At 44.0% G+C, this 26113-nt stretch overlaps 1 protein-coding gene across 6 annotated transcripts in view; it reads left to right on the top strand.

The window, feature by feature from the left end:
• The window catches only part of phf14 (PHD finger protein 14), a 444962-nt gene that overhangs the window by 310717 nt on the left and 108132 nt on the right, over positions 1–26113 (top strand). Inside the window, exon 17 of one of the 6 annotated variants that reach the window (XM_070881025.1) lies at positions 23831–25852. The exons of the other annotated variants lie outside the window; for them this stretch is intronic. Within the exon in view, the coding sequence (XP_070737126.1) occupies positions 23831–23864 (34 nt within the window). The 3' untranslated portion in view covers positions 23865–25852. Of the gene's footprint in view, positions 1–23830; positions 25853–26113 lie in introns of those variants that run through there. 6 annotated transcript variants of the gene reach the window in all.

Genomic DNA, 26113 nt, shown 5'->3' with positions numbered 1-26113 from the left:
CACAGCATAATAAAAGCAAGAAAATGAACAGTTGTGTGAATACATGATACCTGTTCCTACATAAATTACGTTTTTTTTTAACCTTCCAAAACAAGACGCTGATGCAGCGTCTTCCCTACAAAAACAACAGCAGCAAAAACATGTATTTATATAGCGCCTTTAACATAGTAAAATGCCCCAAGGCGCTTCACAAGAGTATTATAAGATTAAAAATTTGACACCGAGCCACACCATGAAAATTTAACAGACAACCAAAAGCTTGGGCAAAGAGTAGGTTTAAAGAATATAAGAAATAGGAGCAGGCGTAGGCCACTTGGCCTCTTGAGCCTGCTCCGCAATTCAATAAGATCGATCTGATCTGATCATGCCCGCTCCCCATAACCCTTTACTTCCTTATCGTTCAAAAATCTGTCTATCTCCGCCTTAAATATATTCAATGACCCAGCCTCCACAGCTCTCTGGGCAGAGAATTCCATAGATTTACAACCCTCTGAGAGAAGAAATTCCTCCTCATCTCAGTTTTAAATGGGCGGCCCCTTATTCTATGACCCCTAGTTTTAGTTTCTCCTATGAGTGGAAATATCCTCTCTGCATCCACCTTGTCGAGCCCCCTCATTATCTTGTATGTTTCGATAAGATCACCTCTCATTCTTCTGAACGTTGGTGTGTATAGGCCCAACCTACTCAACCTATCTTCATAAGTCAACCCCCTCATCTCCGGAATCAACCTAGTGAACCTTCTCTGAACAGCCTTCAATGCAAGTATATCCATCCTTAAATATGGAGACTAAAACTGTATGCTAGATGTGGCCTCACCAATACCCTGTACAGTTGTAGCAGGACTTCTCTGCTTTTATACTCTATCCCCCTTGCAATAAAGGTCAACATTCCATTTGCCTTCCTTATTACTTGCTGTACCTGTGTACTAACTTTTTGTGTTTCATGCACAAAGACCCCCAGGTCCCTCTGAACTGCAGTACTTTGTAATTTTTCTCCATTTAAATTATAATTTGCTTTTCTATTTTTTTCTGCCAAAGTGGATAACCTCACATTTTGACACATTATACTCCATCTACCAAATTTTTGCACACTCACTTAGCCTGTCTATATCCCTTTGCAGATTTTTTGTATCCTCATAATTTCCTTTCCCACCCATCTTTGTATCATCAGCAAATTTAGCTACATTACACTTGGTCCCTTCATCCAAGTCATTAATATAGATTGTAAATAGTTGAGGACTCAGCACCGATCCCTGCGGCACCCCACTAGCTGCTGTTTGCCAACCGGAAAATGACCCATTTACCCCGACTCTCTGTTTTCTGTTAGTTAGCCAATCCTCAAGCCATGCTACTATATTACCCCCAACCCCGTGAACTTTTATCTTGTGCAGTAACCTTTTATGTGGCACCCTTCGAATGCCTTCTGGAAATCCAAATACATCACATCCACTGGCTACCCCTTATCGATCCTGTTCATTACATCCTCAAAGGACTCCAGCAAATTTGCCAAACATGATTCCCTTTCATAAAACCATGCTGACTCTGCTTGATTGAATTATGCTTTTCCAAATGTCCCGCTATTGCTTCCTTAATAACGCACTCCAGCATTTTCCCAACGACCGATGTTCGGCTAATTAGTCAAATAGTTTCCTGCTTTTTATCTGCCTCCTATTTTAAATAGGGGCGTTACATTTACGGTTTCCCAGTCCTCTGGGGCCGACCCAGAATCCAGAGAATTTTGGTAGATTACAACCAATGAATCCACTATCTCTGCAGCCACTTGTTTTAAGACCCTAGGATGTAAGCCATCAGTTCCAGGGGACTTGTCTGCCTTTAGTCTCATTATTTTACCGAGTACTTAAAGGAGGAAAGAGAGGAAGAAGGCTAAAAGTTTAGGGCCGAAATTCCAGAGCTTTGGGCCGAGGCAACAGAAGGCATGGCCACCAATGGTTGAGCGATTATAATCAGGGATGCTCAAAAGGGCAGAATTAGAGGAACGCAGAGATCTCGAAGCGGGGGCGGAAGAGATTGCAGAAATAGGGAGGGGCAAGGCCATGGAGGGATTTGAACACAAGGATAAAAATTTTGAAATCAAGGCGTTGCCTAACCCGGAGCCAATGTAGGTCAGTGAGCACGGGGGTGATGGGTGAATAGGACTTGGTGTGACTTAGAACACGGGCAGCCGAGTTTCATATGACCTCAAGTTTACCTGGTAGATCGAGGGAGGCCAGCCAGCAGTGCGTTGGAATATTCAAGTCTAGAAGCAACAAAAGCATGGATGAGGTTTTCAGCAGCAGATGAGCTGAGGCAAGGGCAGAGATGGGCGATGTTATGGAGGTGGAAATAGGTGAACATAGTTATGCTGCAGATATGTGATTGAAAACTCATTTCAGGGTCAAATATGACATCCATGTTACGAACAGTGTGGTTCAGCCTCAGACAGATGTTGGGGAGAGGGATGGAGTCGGTGGCTAGGGAACAGAGTTCGTGGCGGGGACCGATAACAATGGTTTCGGTCTTCCCAACATTTAATTGGAGAAAATCTCTGCTCATCCAGAACTGGATGTTGGATAAACAGTCTTGACAATTTAGAGACTGTGGAGGGGTCGAGAGAAGTGGTGGTGAGGTAGAGCTGGGTGTCATCAGTGTACATGTGGAAACTGATGCTGTGTTTTTGTATGACGTCGCCAAGGGGCAACATGTAGATGAGAAATAGGAGGTGTTCAAGGATAGATTGTTGGGGGGACACCAAAGGTAACAATGCAGGATTGGGAAGTCATTTCAGGTTGTTCACTGGGTTGATTCCAGAGATGAGGGGGTTGACTTCAGAGGATAGGTTGAGTAGGTTAGCCTCTACACATTGGAGTTCAGAAGAATGAGAGGTGATCTTATTGAAACATAAGATAATGAGGGGGCTCGACAAGGTGTATGCAGAGAGGATATTTCCACTCATAGGGGAAACTAAAACTAGGGGACATAGGGCTCAATATTCCCCGTTCATTTGCGCTGTTTTTTTGGGCGTACTTATTGTTTTCAAAGTTTCCCCCTGTGATCTGTGCCAGCGTAACTGACTTAGTTACGATTTTTCTAGGCCAATTTTTTTTGACATCATGTCTGCGCCGGTTTTTTCAATTGTTCGCAGTTTGGCCAACATTTTTTTCTCTTAGGTCAGCGTATCTGGCCACTCCCGAAAAACCTTCTGTTGAGTTAAGAAAACCAGCGCACATTCACAAATCTGCGCCATTGTTTTTAAATCGAAGATTTTGGAGGGAGTCAAGAACACTGTCAAAATCAATAATAAAGTTCAACTCTTTTTTACCTGTCAACGTAGAAGTGTAAATTTGTTGGCTTTCAGAAGTTCTCTCATTTTCTAACTCACTCACACGCCATCACCAAACATCTTGAAGCAGGGCTGGCGGGTCGTAGGTTTGGCCGGTAGAATCGGCCCCGTGCCCGGACACGCGGGCTTGGGGCTTGGCTACAAAACAAGCCGTGGGGGAGGGCGGGGGAAGGAGAAAGAGAGAGCGCGAAGTGCCAATCGGAAGGCTTGGAGCCTGGGGAGGGGGAGGGAGGGAGATAAGTATGGGGACAATACTGACAATGCCGTGCCTTGTGCAAGCCTTCTGCATCATGGTGCTACGTAGGGGATAATTGATTTAACCTCATCGCATCAGGAACATCCGAGCCCGTAGGGTGCTGGGCAGGAGGCCTTACCCACCTCGGGTATATCGATACAGGCGTTCGTACCTCCACATGAGTGATGCAGACTGTGTCAGAAGGCTGCGTTTCCGCAAAGAAATTGTAAGTAAGATCTGTGAGTTGATCAAAGCAGACCTGCAACCTAGAAGCATCAGGAGGACTGCTTGGTCAGTTGAAGTGAAGGTTACAGCTGCACTTTCATTCTATGCTTCTGGATCATTTCAAGCTACAACTGGGGATGTGTGCGCCATCTCTCAACATGCAACACATGTCTCCATTCGCCAGGTCACAGCTGCACTGTACGGGCATAGGAATGACTTCATAAAGTTCCCCATGACCGCCCAAGCAGTCTATGACTGGGATGTGGGTTTCTCCAGGATTGATGGCTTCCCAAAGGTACAGGGCTGCATTGATTGGTACCCACATTGTCTTGCGAGCACCTTTAAAGGATTCCGAGATGTACAGGAGCAGAAAAGGCTTTCACTCCATTAACGTGGAGCTCATATGTGACGACATGCATTATATCATGTCAGTCAATGCAAGATACCCCATCAGCGCCCATGGTGCGTTTATCCTACGCGACAGCATTATATCTGCCATGTTTCAGCAGCAGCAACCAGACCGGCACAGCTGGCTCCTGGGAGACAAAGGGTACGGCCTCGCCACTTGGCTCATGATGCCCCTACGCATAACCCAGGTGGAAGCTGACCGTCAATACAGCATGTCGCACATTGCGACGCACAGCATCATTGAGAGGACCATTGGCATATTGAAACAGCATTTCCGATGCCTGGACCATTCCGGAGGCTAATTGCTGTACTCCCCTGAGATTGCTGGTCAGTTCACTGTTGTGTGCTGCATGCTACATAACTTAGCCATCATGAGGCAGCAGCACCTGGTAGTGGAAGACCCACCTGCGCTGAGAGTGGCTGATGGTAATGATGTGGAAGATGCAGGTGACGAGCAGGAGAAGGAGAACGACCAGGATGAGGAAGCCATGCAAGTGCCGAAGGCCGGAGCATGACGGCGGAGGAGGACATGCCATCGTACCCCTTTATAACGATTGCTCAAGCCTTGTGCCAGCAGCTCATCTGTTGACGCTTTATTGATGCCTGAGGGCTCAGCGACAACTATTCCACGTGGACCATGTTTACTGTTTGGAGCTGTTCTGTAATGTGTTGTGTTAATGGAACATGATTCAGTTTTAATGTAAAATTTATTTTATTCAAAAGTTAACAATGTACTTAACTTACTTTAATAAAATTATTCTTGTATCAAACTTTACTTTAATAGCACTATTTAAGATCACTTAAAAACTGATCACTTACAAACGTAAATTTACATAACTTACAAAAAACTTTTAATTTGAGAACAGTTACAACAGTAACAATTATACTAACAACAGCAGCAAAGAAAGGCTGCACCCATCTCTCCTCCCCCTTATTCTAACACTGCCCGCAGCACTTGGTCTTGGACACTCCAGCATCCTGCCCGCAGGCCGGGGCGCAGTGTTTCTGGGCTTGGTACCAAGCTTATTCTTTCGAACATCTCGGGTACTGCGCACTTCTTGAGAGTGGGGGGGCATCAGCGTCAGGCGGCAAGTTGGAGGGCCCAGCTTTGGGCTCTTCAGAGGCTGGTGTGGGGATTGGAATGGGAGTGATAGTTGATTCTGTCAATGGGTCTGGGTGTGTTCCCTTATTGCAGCAGCTAAAGCCAACATGCCATCCCTCATGTGCTGACAGTATCTCAAGACTGCAACATTCCCTTGCTCATGTTGAGCAAAACTCTCTGAACTACCTCCATTATGGTCAGTGACGTGGTTTGCACTACCTCTGACATTCCCTCCCTCATGGCCACTATTCTCTCACTGATGGTCCAGGATATCGTTCCCATTTCTCGTGTCATTGCTGTTACTTCTCCCGACAGTCCCGCAACCTCATCACTCACCTCACTGATGGCGTCCAGGATTGATCGGGTAAAGTCAATGCTCTCCGCACTCGACATCATCTGAACCACATCTGTTATATCCAGCACCTCAGGTGAGTGCGGTCGAGCTCTCCTTCCCCTCCCCACGGGTGTGGCTCGCACCCCAACACTGGGACGGTGGGGCCCTGGGTGTGCCTCGCTGCACCACACCACTGGGACCCACAACCTCGAAAGGTGTGAAACCATGGAATGTCCCACCAACACTCAAACCACTAGTCATGGAAGAGGCTGTCACCTCCATGAGCCGTCCCTCCAAAGTCAGTACAACAGTGGGAGCTTCATCCAGCTCCATCCCTTCCTCCTCACCCCCATGTTCTTGGTCCAGAGGGTTGGATTGGAAGATGTTCTCCTCATCCTCATCTGAATCATCTGCATTGTCAGGGTTGGTCTCAAGTTCTGCAAAAGATAACAGAACAGTCAAATGGTTAGCAGCAGAGGAGGGGGCAGGGTGGGTGGCATGAGTAGGCTCACACATCGCAGGTCAGGCAACAGGCTAATTTGAAGGACTATGTAGAATTTGCAGGACTTACCCTCTCCGAGTGTTGGCCCAGCTTGTGCAGTGCTGATTGCTTTTTTCCAGGTAGGACCCATCAAAGCAGCGACCCGGTCTTCAAAGGGTGTCAGTGGGTGCAGATTTGCCGGGCTTACTCCTGTTCGAGTTCTTTCCCTTTTATTGGGCCCAAGTTTCCACATGATTTGCGCCTGATTTTTAGGAGCAACTGATGGAGAACGGACTATCTTAGAAATCGCAATTCTCCACATTTTTTTTCCTGCAGTTCTAGTCAGGTAGAACAGTTCTTCTTTGGAACAGAATTTTTTCTTCAAAAGGGGGCGTGTCCGGCCACTGACGCCTGATTTCTAAGTTTCCACAGTGAAAACGTACTCCAAACTAAAGTAGAATGGAGCAAGTGAAGATTTTTGTAGAACTGAAAAAACCTGTTTTACACATTAAAAAATCAGGCGCAGGTTACAAATTAGGCGTCCAGAACGAGCTGGGGGGGGAAGGGAAGTCATTAAATTCTACAATCAATCCTTATTTATACTTCTACAAATATTATACAAATAAATCCAACCTGAATAAACATTTATAAGCAAAGAAAAGATTAAATAAACCATCTTCCTACCTGTGTGAAAGTGCTTGAGGCACAGAGAATGCTGCAGTCAGCCTGAGGCACCCGTTCTTTCCCGCGAGGGGTGGGGAGGGGAGAGGAGGCACCCATTCTTTCCCGCGGGGGGGTGGGGAGGGGAGAGGAGGCGCCCGTTCTTTCCCGCGGGGGGGGGGGAGGGGAGAGGAGGCGCCCGTTCTTTCCTGCGGGGGGGGGGAGAGGAGGCGCCCGTTTTTCCCGCGGGGGGGGGGGGGGGAGGAGACAGTGAAAAGGCTACAAGAAGCCTCAGTGCTGATGGCAATGTGCTTTTATCAAAAAAAATTTCAAAAATTAAACAGCTACAAAGAACTACAAAAATGGCCGAGTGCCAATGTTTTTTTCACACTGAGCATGCGCGAACGCTCCAACGCGCACGCGCAACATTGCCGGCAGGAAAAAAACTAATTTAAATAGTACCCGCCCCCTCCCACTTACAAAATCGGCGCGAGTGTAGGCTCCGCCCCCCTGGGCGCAGCGCCAGGCAGACAAGGAGCTGCAGAACGCTTCAGAATCGCGATTTTTTTTTTTAGGCGCGAAAAACGGGCGCCCAGCTCGGAGGGGCGCCCGTTTTTTATCATGTGGAAACTTGGGCCCATTATGTACCACCTTTGCAAAGATGAAAATGCAACTTTTTAGAGAGGGTGTCTTTCTGCTGAATAGCACATACAGCTGGTCACATTTATAATTGCAATTCCATTGAATAAATGAAAATATTACTTACACTGACTACTTGACCAAGGTCCTGCCACTTCTTTTTACATTGGCCTCCAGATCTCGTGGTGGTCACCATTGCGCAGTAATCTTCTGCAACTTGGTTCCAGCGTTTCTTCATTTCTTTGGGTGGACCTTTTATGTGACCTCTGCTGGTATCCAGCTCCTGCCATCTGTTCTCAATCATAGTAACTAGTGTCTCCACTTAATCCTGTAAGAAATTCTTGGTCCTTGCATTGCGTTGCATCTTGTATTGCTCCAGCTGTGATTTTCCCAGTGCTCTCACACAGCCCTCAACATTCTCACACACACACAACTGGCTCTTTAAAAATGGCCGATTGCCAATCCAAGCTGTACTGAGCATGCGCGCCCATTGGAACGACGTCAAAAATGTAGTTTTTTTCCCCGCACATGCGCAGAAGGTGCTTTTTTTTCTGGTGCAGACTGCAAGCTCCACTCTCCGAGGTGCCTGGACACGCTGCGTGCCGCCAAATTCGAATTATACATTGGGGAAACTTTGCAAAATATTTTTGCCGCATTTCTGGCCTAGAAAAACGGGCGTAACTCTGGGAATATGCCAGAAAACGGCCTTGGGGGAAATTGAGCCCATAGTCATGGAATAAGGGGCCGCCCATTTAAAACTGAGATAAGGAGAAATTTCTTCTTTCAAAGGGTTGTAAGTCTATTGAATTCTCTGCCCCAGAGACCTGTGGAGGCTGGGTCATTGAATATATTTAAGGTGGAGATAGACAGGTTTTTGAGCGATAAGGGAGTAAAGGGTTATGGGGAACGGGCAGGGAAGTGGAGCTGAGTCCATGATCAGATCAGCCATGATCTTATTGAATGACAGAGCAGGCTCGAGGGGCCAAATGGCCTACTCCTGCTCCTATTTCTTAAGTTCTTAGGTGATTATCTGGCTATGATCAGATAGATAAGAATGGAGCCAGGCGAGTGCAGTCCCACCCAGCTGGATGACGATGGAGAGGCTTTGCGGCAGAATGGAGTGGTCAACCATGTCAAAGGCTACAGACAGTTGAGAAGGCTGAAGAGAGATAGTTTACTTTATGACAAAATAAGAACATGACTAACTGAAAGTGCTTTCAGTATTCTCTCAAATCTGTTGCAAATTTTAAACATAAAACAACCATTAAATACCCTTGAACTCATATGTTTTTTTTATCTGGAAAAATGAGGAAGGATGTGCACGATATTGAATTAACTGCCTTTTATATAGATTTGGAAATTAAAACTTGCTTGGTGCTAGTGACTTGAGTGCGGTTATTGTGTACAGTATTTTGTCAATTTCTGGTTTTCAAAAATGTAGCAAGACTTTGAGCTCCATTGGTAGGTTGATTCAGATTTGGTGATGTAGTGTAAAACATGGTCATTTCAGCTTTTTCTGTAGTGTGAATTGTACATGTGAATTGTAAATGTTTGTGGACTGCAGACCCAGTTTAGGAGGTGTGAAAATAATGATTCAAAGTAAAATCATGTAACTGTCAACAAATTCCTCTTACTGCGACTGCATTTGCATTCAGTCAACCTTTTAATTGACCTGGATTATCTGAATTCTAGCTTTAATTAGTTAGAACATTCAGTAACTAAATGAAATATATTTGTTTAAAAAATGATCCGTTAATATTCTCCTCTTCCCCACTGTGGTAAACATTTTGTTTATTTGTGCATTATAATAGTTATAAATTCACCAACATAACCATTTAGATTAAAACCAATTAAGTTTAATGCTGATTATCTCTACTACTTTTGATTTTTAATTGCTGACAAAAATAAATGCAAACTGAATCGATAATATTATACTGAAAGTACAACTGTAAAAAAAATGTATGCACATGTAATTTATTTGCAGTTTTGAATCATTTCTGGTATCATCTGTATTCACAGTCAAAGAAGGATTTCTTTGTGAACATTATCTTTGATTTTTTTTCCTTCTGTTATTTTTTTATTTCTTTTCCCCTCTGTTATTTAGCTATGAGGAAAGATTGGATAGGCTGGGTTTGTTTTCTTTGGAACAGAAGAGGCTGTGGGGAGACCTTATTGAGATGTATTGCGAGGGGGATGGAGTACAAAAGCAGGGAGTTCCTTCTGCAACTGTATAGGGTATTGGTGAGGCCGCATCTGGAGTACTGCGTGCAGTTTTGGTCACCTTACTTAAGGAAGGATATACTAGCTTTGGAGGGGGTACAGAGACGATTCACTAGGCTGATTCCGGAGATGAGGGGGTTACCTTATAATGATAGATTGAGTAGACTGGGTCTTTACTCATTGGAGTTCAGAAGGATGAGGGGTGATCTTATAGAAACATTTAAAATAATGAAAGGGATAGACAAGATAGAGGCAGAGAGGTTGTTTCCACTGGTCGGGGAGACTAGAACTAGGGGGCACAGCCTCAAAATACAGGGGAGCCAATTTAAAACCGAGTTGAGAAGGAATTTCTTCTCCCAGAAGGTTGTGAATCTGGAATTCTCTGCCCAAGGAAGCAGTTGAGGCTAGCTCATTGAATGTATTCAAGTCACAGGTAGATAGATTTTTAACCAATAAGGGAATTAAGGGTTATGGGGAGCGGGTGGGTAAGTGGAGCTGAGTCCACAGCCACATCAGCCATGATCTTGTTGCATGGCGGAGCAGGCTCGAGGGGCTAGATGGCCTACTCCTGTTCCTAATTCTTATGTTCTTATGTATGAAGTTATGAGGGGCCTAGATAGAGTGGATAGGAAGGACCTATTTCCCGTAGTAGAGGGGTCAATAGCTAGGGGCATGGATTTAAAGTAATTGGTAGGAGGCTTACAGGGGATTTGAGGGGAAATTTCTTCACCCAGAGGGTGGTGGGGGTCTGGAACTCACTGCCTGAAAGTGGAAGAGGCAGAAACCCTCACCACATTTAAAAAGTACTTGGATGCGCACTTAAAGTGCCATAACCTACAGGACTACAGACCATGAGCTGGAAAGTGGGATTAGGCTGGATAGCTCTTTTTCTGCCAGCACGGATGCAATGGGCCGAAATGGCCTCCTTCCGTGCTGTAAATTTCTATTGATTCTATTTTAACCTGTTAGAAAAAAAATAATTCTCACTTTTTTTTTTTAGCAATGGTTAATTTTCATTGATGGCCATGCCTCAGACTGCACCACCTCAGCATGGGCTTTAACAGGCTGCCTGGCGTACGGGCAAGGGCAATGGGGGAGGGGGCAACAATGCTGGCATCCCAAGAGAGACCTGCAAGTTCCTACTCCATGATTCCCACACCACTACCTCGGAGCCTCTGTTTAGCCCATCCAGTGATCTGGTGGAGGACAGATCTCTGGGCACTCTTCAAGCCCCTTTCAACCCAGTAGCCCAAAACTACTATTACAGCTGCCTGAGCTTCCATTGCAGCAGTTTTGCCATTCCGTGCATGTTGCAATGACTGCAGTGGACTCTGTGACATCGGTCATCAGACACTGCATGATATCAGGCTCCACAGGTTGCTTGCTGGAATTGACTAGGCTCTACATCAAGCCACGGACCAAGGTGGAGGCAGACTCTTCCATCCCCCTAGCTTTCAGGTAAGCTCTCCATTGCACCAAGCATTTGGTTTGTTACATCCATCAGCCTTCTGAAGCTTGGTCCTGCGAGATCCTCATCTGACTCCTCTATAGCAGAACTAGTATGCGACCTTAACCTCTGGAAAGGTGGCACATGGGTATCCCTTTCACCCTGCGTGGCAGCTGCCTTGTAGCGCCCAGTGCATCTCACTGTGAGGATCCCCCTTCTAACCTAAGTTATTTGTGGTGCCGGTCTCTGAGCTGGTGACTGTGACAGTGGTAGCTGTTGACGCAGTAAGTTCTTCCTCGCTCTCCTCCTTCTCCTCTGGTAACAAGGTGGCTGTTGTTCATCTTGAACATGCGAGGTGGATCTGGCTCCAGAGTGTCTGCAGTGATAAAGCTAGAAGGCTTTTAGGGTGCAGCACATGTGGTCACTGTAGGAGAATCTGTTGAGAGCATATGGAGCTTGGGAGGGAGGATAGCTTTGGGTGATTAGGGATCAGGAATAGTTGTAGATCTGTAAGGAAGCTGGAATGGCCACATACCTCTAAGCAAGATGTTCCCTGCTCTGCATCTGGCCATGGCATCTCTCACTCCCCTCCTGATCACGGCCATCACTGCCTCCTCAAGGGGAGTGATCTCATGCAGGCGTGGTTGACCTCCCCTGGTCAGGTCCTGCTGGTGCCTGTTAAGTGCTATTTTTTCATGGAAGAGAGAGACTGGTGATTGTGAATTAGTGTATTTTTGTGTGTATGTGTAATGCCACACATGGTTGAAGAACTGAGAGATGTGTCTGAGGTCTAATTAGTGCCTGTGAAGGATGCAATTATGTGGGTGTGAATGTCAGTGTATAGTTAGATGGTGGATGAAGTGTGTTGAGGTTGTGATCCTGATGGTGGTGGTGTAGTTATTGAGAAGTGTGTTTGTGAGAGGTTCTCACCATGACCAACTGTGTCAAGTTATTACATTTCTTGCAGCACTGGAGCAATGTCCTGGGTCCAGGCCACATGGCTGTGACCTCCTGGGTGATCTCCTTCCATTTGTACCACATCAGCTGCCCCTGTTGGCCTCCATTCCTCCCCCCGCCCCCCCCCCACCACCACACACTCACTGTGAGGACATCCCTCCTCCTCCTCTGTACTCCCTCCACGAGGACCGCCAGTGCCGCATCGGAGAATTAATTGCATTGCAGTATATCCAAACCTGAAACCTTTGTCTCAATTCCCATTTGAGAAATTCCATTGTTACAGATCTTAATAAATATTTTTCTACAGCTAGATTTTGGGTTATTAGAAGCAAACAATAAACGACTGGAGAGTACACAAGTTAAACATTTTATTTTTAATGTAGAAAATGTTTTAGCTAAATTTCTGAAGTAATTTAAAATCATTGTCCTCGATATTAACCCCCAATAACGGGGAGGGTTTTAAACATGAAAAAAAAGGGGAACACGCCCCCCAGCACACCAGATAATCGCCCGTTGTTGTTTTTATGGCAGAGGATTAGGAAGGGCATCCAAGTGTCCCGTTGTCAAGAGGCGCGCACTTCATTAACATATTTTACTTTTAAAGTTGCTTTGCAGGTTTCCCAGGACTCAGGAAACCCATTAGTGAAAGAGAGGCGAGACCTGCCGGCTTCACATGACTTGAACCCATGACTTTCTGACTCAGTAACATTCTCGTCTGAGTCTCAAGATCCATGGGATCAAATCCCACTCCAGAGACTTGAGCACATAACCTTGGCTGACACTTCTATGCAATACTGATAGAGTGCTTCGCTGTTGGAAGTGCCGTCTTTTGGATGAAACATTAAACTAAACTGAGGCATTGTGTATCGATGGACATAAAAAATTTAATTGCACTATTTGAAGCAAAGCAGGGTATTTATCTTGGTGTCCTGGCCAATATTTATCCTGCAACCAACATCACGAAAACAAATTATCTGATCATTTATCTCATTGCTATTGGTGGGACCTTGCTGTGCACAAATTGGATGCCGCATTTCCCTGCATTACAGTAGTGACCATACTTCAAAAGTACTTCATTGGCTATAAAGTGCTTTGGGACAACCTGAGGTTACGAAGTGAAAACGATGTCAAGAAATGAATTCAATAAATGAAAAGGACAATAAAGTTCAAAAAGAATAATAAAGCCAAGGAAAAGGCAAAACTTTAAATGGGTGAATGATAGAGTTGATGATAGAACAATTGTAAGGAGTGATGCTCTTAAAGGGAAAGTAAAATGACTGAGGGAAGGGTAAGCAAAATACATTAAAAAGATACAGGCCTTGATATTAATGCAAATTGCATGCACAACACCCAGAACAAAGTTAGCGGCACACATTTTCCGATTTCAAGTTGATTCACTCATTAAATATTTCTTTCTGGCTTTGGAGTCTCCAGGTGTCGACTATTTAAAAGGCCAATGCAAAAATGGAGTTTGGAGGAGGTAGGAGGTATTTAACATGGATTCTCGAAGAGCAAGGTCAGCACCCAGATTCAATGAATCTTGAATTACTGCGAGGTGCAGTCAGGAGCAGGAGGGACATAAGTTTCCCCAGCAGTGGGAGGAAGAAACCTGCTGCGATTACCAAGATGGTGTGGCTGAGGAGGTTTGCGGCAGGAGCATTGTGTCCCAGTCTTGGATGCAGTGCAGAAACCTGTATAATGACCTAACCCGGTGAGTGCAGTTGCTGATTCACTGACATTGTGTGGGGTACAACCTACGCCCCACCTCCTCTCTGTCTTGCCAAGCGAACTCCATCATATTGCTCCTCATAACCATTTAAGTCTCAGCAGCAACCATCCTTCACTTTCTATGCACTTCCTCGCCTCCCCATTTATCGATCCACCATTGCCACTCACCACAATCCTTAATGCAATGTGATGCATGTGTCTATAGTCACCCTCATTGAATGCACTGCATCCATTGGGTGAATGCGTGACCCTTCAGTCACTTACAGGTCTGCCCTTTCATCCCTTGTAGGATAAGAGAACGCAAAATGTGAGGGAGAGGACTGGCAGTGAGGACATCTGTGTCTCTGTCAATTGGAGATGGAGAGACTGGGAACTCGCAGAAGCCTGGTGACAGAATTAAAATATCTCTGACACACATGCTGTCTTTATTTCACAAATGACTGAATTATGAGAAACCTTTGTATTGTGATTTTCAGAATTGTGACTTTGCCAGGACTAATTCATATCCATTTCTTTTGTCTTTCAGGGCCTTCAGACATAAAGCAAGATTCTGTGGGCTTGCATGACGACGATTCCTCAGAGGACCTGATTCCTTCTGAGGGTGCACCATCACAGGTTGTACAGTCCTGCACCAATGCAAATACTCGCACTATGGTGGGTCCAGTTAGAGTTAGCTGGGTTTTCACCTGGTGATTCACAATTCACCTGTGTGCACGAGAGGATACTGGTGGCAGGTACAGCTCTCTAGAGTCCATGTTATGGGGGAGGGGGAAGGCAATCCTCTCCAAGCTCAGTTTAGCTGAATCCTGGGGGCTATCGTCGAAATGGAGAATGATTGAGCTCCAGCAGCAACTTTACTGCGAGGTACAGATAGACGTGACACGTGCACTCTCCACAATTACGGAGAGGATGGAGGAGTTCACCATAACAATGGTGGATTGGCGTCGTAGGTTATTGCGAGAATGTTTGCCATGGAGCTACAAGCACTGCTCTCAAATGAGTCTACGCAGGCCATGACGATGGCCGTACAGGAGATAGCTACTGCCTTAAACAGGATGACAGATACTTTATCCCTGGCCCTACGAGTCACTGATCTTCAGCAAGCTGTTCTCCAACATACTAGTAGGAGTGATGTGGCGCTGGCCCAGAAGAGGGATGATGGTGAATGGGGGCAGGGAAGTGGGAACTCCACTCAAAGGGCTCCCACTTCATACCCGTTGCCTCACCCACCTCAGCCAGTACCTAACAATGCTGCCTTGTCTCCCATGGCCAAATCTGCCCCTGCACAGGTTCAGGTGGAGCAGTCATTGGCCCCCCGAAACCCGGTGGTTGTAGACCAAAAGTATCCTGGAAGCCTGCCTCTACCTCTGCTGAAGTCATAAGGATGCACCACATAGAAACAGTATGAAGCGTAAGTTAAAGCAATTGTAATTCACCAAGTGTATGCACATGGATTTTTGACGATGTTAAATTGTTATGTTTCCTTTTTGTATAACAAGACATCAAATTTAATGTTTAGCACCACTTCCATTTCTTGCCCATTATTGCATCCCAAGTGCCAACTCACCCTTTCACTTGATTTTTCATGAATGTCAATACATGACAGGATCTATTTTGGGATGTGCAATGGGTGTATGCGTATTTGAAGACTGTTTTGTGCAGCTTGGGCTGGTTGTGGAAGCGAGCAGGACGATTTCATTCTGGGTAAGTCATTAACTGAACTTTAGAGTATCCTGGACAGCAATGTACGCCGATGGATGCCCCATCTTTAAATTGCTCTTCTTCAATGTTCTTGTCATCAGAAGATGATTGATGAGTACCTTGGTCATCCTCCACCTCCAATCTTCTCTGCTGCGCAGCGTTCTGCAGGACACAGCTCACCAGTATGATTCTGTATGCCCTTGCTGGTATATAAAGATCTTTGGAATGTTGGACTGCTGTACTATAAAAGCATCATTTGTCAGCTCCCAGAGAATACACACCTGCATGAACCTCTTCTACATAAGAACATAAGAAATAGCAGGAGGAGTAGGCCATATGGCCCCTCGAGCCTGCACCGCCATTCAATAAGATCATGGCCGATCTGATCATGGACTCAGCTCCACTTCCCCGCCCGATCCCCTTATCCCCTTATTGTTTAAAAAACTCTATTTCTGTCTTAAATTTATTCACTGTCCCAGTTTCCATAGCTCTCTGAGGCAGCGAATTCCACAGATTTACAACCTTCTGAGAGAAGAAATTTCTCCTCATCTCTGTTTTAAATGGGCGGCCCCTTATTCTAAGATCATGCCCTCTAGTTCTAGTCTCCCCCATCATTGGAAACATCCTCTCTGCATCCACCTTGTCAAGCCCCCTCATAATCTTATATGTTTCGATAAGATCACCTCTCATTTTTCTGAATTCCAATGAGTAGAGGCCCAACCTACTCAACCTTTCCTCATAAGTCAACCCCCTCATCTCCGGAATAAACCTAGTGAACCTTCTCTGAACTGCCTCCAAAGCAAGTATATCCTTTCGTAAATATGGAAACCAAAACTGCACGCATTATTCCAGGTGTGGCCTCACCAATACCTTATATAGTTGTAGCAAGACATCCCTACTTTTATACTCCATCCCTTTTGCAATAAAGGCCAAGATACCATTGGCCTTCCTGATCACTTGCTGTACCTGCATACTATCCTTTTGTGTTTCATGCACAAGTACCTCCAGGTCCTGTTGTATTGCGGCACTTTGCAATCTTTCTCCATTTAAATAATAACTTGCTCTTTGATTTTTTTCTGCCAAAGTGCATGACCTCACACTTTCCGACATTATGCTCCATCTGCCAAATTTTTGCCTGTCTTATGTCCTTTTGCAGATTTTTTCTTTTGTCCTCACACATTGCTTTTCCTCCCATCTTTGTGTCATCAGCAAACGTGGCTACGTTACACTCTACCCTTCTTCCAAGTCGTTAATATAGATTGTAAATAGTTGGGGTCCCAGCACTGATCCCTGCGGCACCCCACTAGTTACTGCTTGCCAACCAGAGAATGAACCATTTATCCTTGACTCTTTTCTCTGTTAGTTAGCCTATCCTCTATCCATGCCTATCCTCTATCCACGCCAACCCCGTGAACTTTTATCTTGTGCAGTAACCTTTTATGCAGCACCTTGTCAAATGCCTTCTGGATGTCCAAATACACCACATCCACTGGCTCCCCTTTATTCACCCTGTTCGTTACATCCTCAAAGAACTCCAGCAAATTTGTCAAACATGACTTCCCCTTCATAAATCCATGCTGACTCTGCCTGACCAAATTTTGCTTTTCCAAAAGTCCTGCTACTGCTTCTTTAATAATGGACTCCTAACATTTTCCCAACCACAGATGTTAGGCTAACTGGTCTATAGTTTCCTGCTTTTTGTCTGCCTCCTTTTTTAAATAAGGGTGTTACATTTGCAGTTTCCAATTTGCTGGGACCTCCCCAGAATCCAGGGAATTTTGGTAAATTAGAATCAATGCATCCACAATCCCTGCCACTGTACATTGATGGAATGCTATGCCTTGCGGTTGATAAAAGTTCCTGATAGGATGGACCCTGAATTGTCACCTGTGTTTAATCAATGGCACCCTATACCTATGGAAGGCCAGCCAGAGATGCAAATCTGATTGCCTGCTCATCAAACAACCCATCTGTAACTTGTCTTAATACATCTATATGCAGTCGACTTCGAGACACTCAAGTTGTCTCCGGTGGCACACTGGAAGGATCCAGTGGCAAAGAAATTGAGGCCAGTGGTGACTTTGACCGTGACGTACAATGTGTGGCCAGTCTTGAGCAGCACTTCTTGAAGGAGGGTACAGATATGATTAGAATGCACTGCCTGAAAGGGTGGTGGAAGCAGATTCAATAGTAACATTCAAAAGAGAATTGGATAAATAGTTGAGGGAAAAAAAATTACAGAGCTATGGGAAAAGAGCAAGGGAGTGGAATTATTTGGATAGTTGTACCAAAGAGCTGACACTGGCACAATGGGCTGAATGGCCTTTTGTGCTGTATCATTTTATAATTCTGTCTGCGACTACCTGCTGTGTGAATCTGAGCCAGCAGAAGCAGTGCTCTTCAGATTCGTCAAGGAAGCTGAGCCTCTGTCTGTAGACTCTCTCACATGAGTAGTGCCTCCTACGATCTCGGCCCCTCTGTAGCTTTCTTTTCTGCTGTTCTCCACTCTGTTCTACTCTCTGATATTCTCCAAATGTTGCACCTGCAGATCCCACCACAGTCCGACATTACTGCTGTGGATGGTGATTGTCTTCCTTGTCCAATGTCCTTTCGAAGACCTCCATGGCTCTCCAACCCACCCCCCACCAAACTTCAGAAAAACTTCTATGATCGCAAAAACTCTGCAAAACGTTTGCCAGGGGGAACTGAGAAAGCAGCTGTAAACACTGAGGGCTAGAAATTGCGTCGCGCCCCATTTGTGGTGATAACTTTTCAGGGACGCAAAAGCATCACCGGGCGTAAAGATTTAATTCTGCCGGGAACGTCCGCTTTCATGCTCCAAGAGGGAAGTGGAGTGCTAAATCAAGCACTATCTCTTCCCTTCGAGCGCTAAAGGGAGTGAGGGGGTGGTATCAGCAGAGCGCTGAGCAATGTTTGGGGCAATGCTGCAGTCTTTACAAGCTCCATCCCTCCCTTAAAGGGATGGACCAATGCTGCAATGAATGATTCTTCAGGCTGTGTGTATTGGGCGACGGCACCTGCGCAGCAACACGCATAGCAGCCCCATGCACGCAAAGAGTGCAGGTCTAAGCAATCGCGGAGGCAAAAGAAAGCTGAAGGCACCAGAATGGGGACATAAATAAATGTTGCCCTACCTGACCTACCTTTAAATACCGCTCCTCACGCGGACAGCCCAGGTGACAATGCCTCCTGCAGTTGCCGTTGTTCACAGTAGATGATGAATAAGCCTGGTATGCAGCAATGGATGTGGAAATCTTGAACATCAAGGTGGCTCACATGATGCAAGCTGCCTTGTATAAGTCCTTCCTGCATTCTGAAAGCCTGTCATTTATCCAATAAACCGAGACTTGGAATGACAACTGCTGTGTTATCTAGAGGCTGAGTATGAGAGAGGACACTCATTCAGTGCTCTAAGCCTACGGTGACTAGGTTATAGATGGGTATGCAGGTGTTGCCTAAGATCTGCAGCTCCCAACTTATGGAACCACTATTCAATGTGATTATATTAATGTAGTGATCAAAAGAATGGTGGTAATGCACTCACATATCTTCTTGTGCTTACCATGCCATTTGTGACCTTGCCTGCAAGGGCTCAAAACAGAATTTATCCGTTGTCTGACAGTCAACTAGTGGCTATTGTTCTTGGGGAGAGGAGTTAATCTGGGATTGAGGTGGCTCTAAGATGATACATCAACAATGAATGCTCAGACTAAGTAAAGCCTCCATGGTGGATTCTGTAATCCAGTACCTGAACCACATGGGTCATTTGTACTCCAGGGCACTGTTAACGAGAAGCCAGCCAGCCTGGCTCAGTAATGAGACCTGGAGAGGTAGATGCATCACTGAATGTCAGGATTCTTTTGACTTTGCTCTAGACAACTAAGGTAGGGTAGTCCTATCTGGAAAAATAGTGCTCTGTACTAGTAAACTCCATGTGTTAAGTTCCAGCTATCCTTGCACACACTTGTGGGTTCCTCTGTCAACCTGTGCCTAAGTTTTTGAACATGGGTAAATGGGATGTGTTAGCGTGTTAGGCATGAAAAACTTTACAGGTGGGTGTAGATTTCTCGGTAGTCTCATTTGGAGGCTCTTAAACATGTTGATGGGTTTCTGTGTGTGTCAGGTACTAGATTACCCAATAATATTCTTTTATTTAAAAAGTGTTGCTTGCACCCCAAAATAGATGTTGGGAGCTAAGAGGAAAAATTAAGAAACTAAACGAAAAAATAATAGAAAACATTTTTTGAAGAAATTAGATTAGGTATAAAAGTAAATAAAAATGAGAATTGTGCATGAATTTGTTTTTTTGTAGTTCAGTATTACAATAACAAAACTAATAAGGCTATTTGAATAGCTTTATTGTCATTGGTGCTTGTTTCAACAAACCTATTAAGGTCAGGAAGACGAAGGAAAATACTGCGGATGCTGGAACTTGAAATAAAAACAGAAAATGCTGGAAATCTCAGCGGGTCAGGCAGCAGAAAAACAGAGTTAACGTTTCAGGTGGATGACCATTTGTCAGAGCTGGCGATTGTTCAAAAATAACAGATTCTTAAGGAGCACTGAAAGGGAAATGGGAAGAAAGAACAAAAGGAATGATGGGCCAAATTGAAATGGTAATGGCAGAAGTTAGAAAAAGGTTAGTCTAGATAAGGTGTGAATGGCTAATAATGACCAGCTGCCATTGGACACGAAGAGAAAAAAAACATAAGATCGGGGGTGGGGGGAAGGGAGGCAAAAATGGGCAGAAGTTATCTGAAATTGTTGAACTCGATGTTGAGTCCAGAAGGCTATAAAGTGCCTAAACGAAAGATGAGGTGCTGTTCCTCGAGCTTGCGTTGAGCTTCATTGAAACAGTGGAGGAAACCGAGGACGAAGAGTGGGACTGTGGAGCAGGGAATTAAGGTGAGAGGTGACCGGAAGTTCAGGATCACGCTTATGGACTGAAAGGAGGTGTTCCGCAAAGCCGTCACCCAATCTGCGTTTGGTCTCCCCAATGTAGAGGAAACCACATTGTGAACAGCGAATACAATATACTAAATTGAAAGAAGTACAAGTAAATCGCTGTTTTACCTGGAAGGAGTATTTGGGGCCCTGGACAGTGGGAAGGGAGGAGGTAGAAGGGAAGGTGTTGCATTTCCTGTGCTTGCACAGGAAGGTGCCGTGGAAAGGGAAGGGGGTGCTGGGGGTGACTGCGGAATGGACCAGGGTGTCGCAGAGGGAGCGGTCCCTTCGAAGTGCTGAGAGTGGAGGGAAGGGGAAGATGTGATTGGTGGTGGGATCATGCTTGAGGTGGCGGAAATGGCGGAGGATGATCCATTGAACATGTAGGCTGGTGGGGTGAAAGGTGAGAACAAGGGGAACCCTGTCATGGTTCTGAGAGGGACGGGAAGCTGTGAAAGCAGAGGTGCGGGAAATAGAACGGACACGGTCGAGGGTCATGTTAACCACAGCAGAACAGAATCCTCGGTTGAGGAAAAAGGAAGACGTGTCAGAGGCACTAGTGTGAAAGGTGTCGTCGTCCGAGAAGATGCGACAGAGATGGAGAAACCAGGAGAATGGAATGGAGTCCTTGCAGGATGCGAGGTGGGAGGAAGTGTAGTTCAGGTAGCTGTGAGAGTCAGTGGGCTTATAGTGGATACTGGTCGATAGCCTATCCCCAGAAATGGGGACAGAGAAGTCGAAGAAGGGAAGGGAAGAGTTGGAGATGGACCATGTGAAGGTGAGGGAAGAGTGGAAATTGGATGCAATGTTAAGGTCAGGAAGACGGTCATTTCACCAGAATTGGGAACATAGGGTTGGCCATTCAGCCGTTTGAGCCCATTCCACCATTCAATTAGAACATGGCATATCTCTATCTTAATTTCATTTACCCGCCTTGGTTCCATATCCCTTATTACCTTTACCTAACAAAAATCCATCAATCTCGGTTTCAAAATTTTCAATTGGCCTTTTGATATTTGACTTTTTGATATATATTAACCTGGACTTGCAATTTCAAAGTTTGCAGATGACATGAAACTCAAAAATGTAGTAAACAACAAGGAAGAATATAGCAGACTTCAGGATAACATAGACAGACTGAAATGGGCAGACACATGGATAAAATTTAATGCAGAGTAGTGTGAAGGGATACATTTTGGTACGTAGAATGAGGAGAGACAATATGAACTCAATGGTACAATTTTAAAAGGGGTGCATGAACAGAGAAACCTGCAGGTGTATGTACATGTCTTTGAAGATGGCATGACAAGTTGAAGAGGCTGTTAAAAAAGCATATGGCTTTACAAAACAAGGGCATAGGGAACAAAAGTATGTTAAACCTTTATAAATCACTGGTTCGGCCTCAACTCGGGTATTGTGTCCAATTCTGGGCAGCACACTTTAGGAAAGATGTCAAGGCCTTCGGGTGGGTGCAGAGCAGATCTACAGTGGTACCAGGAATGCAGTATTTTAGTTATGCAGAGGGAGCTAGGGTTGTTCTCCTTGGAGCAGGGACGGTTATAGGGTGATTTAATACAGGTGTTCAAAATTTATTATAGATTAAATAATGAGTAACTGTTTTCAGTGGTAGAAGGGTCGGTAACCAAAAGACACAGATTATCAAAAGAACCAGAGGTGAGATGAGAATTTCTTTCACGCAGTGGGTTGCTAGGCTCTGGAATGCACTCTCTGAAAGGGTGGTGGAAGCAGATTCAATAATAACTTTCAAAAGGGACTTAGATAAATACTTGAGAAACAAAAATTTACAGGGCTACGAGGAAAGGGCAGGAGAATGGGACTAATTGGAGAACTCTTTCAAAGAGTCAGCACAGGCATGATGGGCCAAATGGCTTCCTACTGTGCTGTATCATTCCATGATTCTATGACCTGGCCTCAATAGATTTTTGGGGGAAGAGAGTTCTAGATTTCCACTACCCTTTGTGTGAAGTGCTTCCCAACATCACCCCTGAACGGCCTAGCTTTAATTTGAAGTTTATGCCTCATTCTGGACTCCTCATGGCCCAGTTTTTGCTGGAGTCGGGCATCTTGTGGCGTGCCCTGTTAATTAGACTTTTTCCCTTGCCTTTCAGCTTGAAAATGTTTTGCCCTGTAAGTTGCTGGAAGTATGAGCTGATAACGGGGCATCTGGGACCTTGTTGAACGACTGGACCAAAAATCAAACCCCTTAACCAATGAGATATAAGGATTGAAAATGAACCAGAGGAATGATGGAGAAGGAAATAGGGTGAGCTAGTTAAACTAGGTTCAGAAAGAGAAATAAATAGGGAATTAAACATTGGATTAAGAGAGTGAAAAAAGAGACAGAAAGGAAAAGTAAGAAAAAAAATTAAAAATAAAGAATTTTAAATTAAAAAAATCTCTTACAACAATTTGCTACCTGTAGGAATGAGACACTACAATTAAATTGTTCCCTTTCTGGGATGGAGCAGTTGAGGGGCATTGCAGGAACATAAATTTTGTCATTAAAAATATGCTTATGCTATTAAGTAGAAGCCCTAACTTTCTACGACAAGTTTAATTGGCAATAAGTGTTATAAATGCAGTAATTTCATGAAACTCACTGGGAACTTGAGAGTGAGCTGCTATTTTCACGTGGCTAACAGCGGAGCAGCGCAAATCGTTCAGCAGCTTGTGGCGATTCCCAATTCTCAAATCATCTCTTCCTCGCCACAGGTTGTTGGGTGATGTACACATTAATGCATACACATTAAACTCACTGTTATTTTGGCAGCAAAATCTAGGTCATTATTCTCGTATGAAAAACTAAGGTATAGTATAAACCTCTTGCCTTTTGAAGGAAACTACTATACAGATGAAGAATTAGTGTTTGGAGAAGAAATGGCAGTTGGAGCTGGAAGTGTAAATCCCTCATCCCTAAACTGTCACATGCCCTCTTTTCTAATCTTTGAATAGAAAGGTGGGATCAGTCATGATTTCATCCAAAATTATCGACTTGACTCAATTGGTAGCATTCATGCCTGTAGGTTAGAAGATCAGGGTTTGAGCTCCATACCAGAGTTTCAGTTTATAATCTAGGCTGACACTTCAGTACAGTTGAATTACCAGAGGTGTCATATTTGGATGTGATGTTCAACTAGCTTTGTCAAGTGGTTCAAGTAGATGTTAAAAATCCCATGGCATTAGTCAAAGCTATTTTTTTTCTGTGTTCTCCATTGGCTAGAAACTGTGATGGTAGGTGGGTGAAGATTTTGTGGTTGCTTTGAAAAGTTCATTGCATACTTTTTTTCCCCTAAGTACACCTCCCCTGAAGGCATTGACTTCTTGCTGAGGCATAGTTCCACAGGTAAAAAAATGTCCCTCATTCACAGGAGCCTTGATGATGAGTGTCGGAAAATTATTTGATCACGGGGGCACCATAAGCCAAGCTTAATCTTGCCCTTGCCTGACGTCTACATGTGCACACTTCCAGCAAAGTCCTGAAAAACAATCAAGATGAGGAGACTGCTTCTTCCTATGAGAGCTGAGATCAATTGTAGCACTCCTACTATTCTGGCAGAGGTTGACCTATTCGGCACAAACTAGGGATTGAACCTTGGACCTTCCTGGACTGTATGGCTCAGTTAGAGTACTCACTGGAAAATGTCCCAGGCTCATTGGGAGAACCCTGCTTCAAACATCTGCGCATTAGTCTTTTATTCAAATTTGTGCGAACATAGTCCCTGACACTTAACACATTATGGTTGCAACATCTTATGCTTTTGGAAAGTGGATGTAAATTTATTAGTTTTACCAAACTGTCTTAAATGTAATTTTGAAGTGGAGCATCGCATTCAACTAATTAGTACCCAATATTCCTGCACTGTAAAGCCATACTTCAGATGCCCAATTACACCTGCTGATAATGGTTAATAATACTCAGAGTAATAGTGTATCCTCAGATGGGCCTTAAACCAGGTTAAAAATGTAAAGAGGGAACAGTAATCCTCCCTGTGATGAACTTATTTCCTGCTACACATTTTATATAAAACATTCCCAAATAATTTAGTGAGATTCTGTTGTGCTGAGTCTCAGTTCAAATAAATCAAAAATAAAATGGCAGATATGTGAAGAAAGAGTGGCTAAGCATTCAGATTCTATTACAAGGGCCCCCATTGTTAAACAAAAAAAAAGAATCGTCTGCATCATTTCTTGCCTGGTATTTCTACCCTTTGGGAGCAATAGTTTGAGACGCCCAGTTCTTTGAGGCTAATTTATGTTGGTCCCTTATGTGGTAATTGCATTCCAAGAAACATTAAATCAGAAGCATGCTGCCACTAATTAGCAGAGAGGAACTCCAATGCATTAACTATCCAGCATCCACATGCCACATCTTATTTCTGTTTGTCAGTCATGATGCATTATGGACCAGTAGAGATGATTATGAAATAAGGAGCAAAGTTTGAATATGTGTAATACTGTAAAAGGTCAGTACCTGTCACTTCACTGAGTTGAATTTTATAGCGAGCATTGCCACAGTAGTACGGAGCAGAGACAAAGTGTAGATGCTTGTCTGCACTTAATGCAAATAATTTAAAAGGTTAGGCTAAAGAATTATTCAACTACAATCTATTGCAAGCTTCTTAGTTGCTTTGGATTTTTTTGAAGCTGATAAACTGTCTAGCTTTTGGAGCACATTTTACAGCATTAGCCTTGACAAATTTGGGCAGTCTTTAAGAGATCTACAGAGCTCTCTTGACAGCTCATTTATTTTTTCTGCTAATGGGATAGGCAATCTATTTTCGCATATAGAAAGGATAAAGTGAATCTAGATGATGCATAGGGTGGGTAATGACACTTAAAAAGTAAATCTACTGATTTTTTTCTAAACTGCTCAATGCTGACTTGTCCACCACTGTCGCATCTCTATCTGCTGTGTGTGATGGTGACCACTATTTATACATTTTAGCTGCTAATATTTTTCTGTAAAACCATATGTTAGTGTAAATGTGCTTTTTAAATCCACAAATAGAATAGATTAGTGGAGAGACTTCCTGATCTATTGCATAAAGTGACTTATGAAATAATTATTTGTTCTTAACATTATTAGTTTACTTCTATCTTGTCAGCTGTCAGCTTGTGTGTGTCCTTGAGGAATGTTACATTATGCAACCTGCAGACATTTTCTGAGGTCAACTGATTTAGGAAAGTTGGTTGTCACTATTTCACCGAGCTCAATTTAGATCTATAGATACATTCTCTTTACTTCCTGCCACCTGGAAGTAGAGAAGCTTCAAATCAAATTGACACATCACTCTATTGAAGAATAGCTTGAATTTGCCAACATTAACATGGATTATATACTATTTATTTTCACTTACATAAGAGGTGTTATTGACATTGAACAACTCGTATTGTCATTTGATTCATGTTATTAAGGAATCAATTATTACTCTTCATTGTTTTAATATGGATTAATTAGTAATAATGAGAATGCTTAGATCTGGATCATTTGAATAATATTGAAATTATAAATTTGAACTGTAGCTATTTGTAGCATATTTTTTAACCTTTTGATGGTAAAAGATTGTGTCAGAGTTACTTGTGGTGTGGTTTACTACAAATAATAAACCAGAAAATAATGTCTACATCATTACACAGTGACTGCCCAATCC

The sequence above is a fragment of the Pristiophorus japonicus genome, chromosome 5 (genome assembly GCF_044704955.1).
Source record: "Pristiophorus japonicus isolate sPriJap1 chromosome 5, sPriJap1.hap1, whole genome shotgun sequence".
Classification (NCBI taxonomy): Eukaryota; Metazoa; Chordata; class Chondrichthyes; family Pristiophoridae; genus Pristiophorus; species Pristiophorus japonicus.
This window is presented reverse-complemented; position numbering and strand designations above follow the sequence as displayed.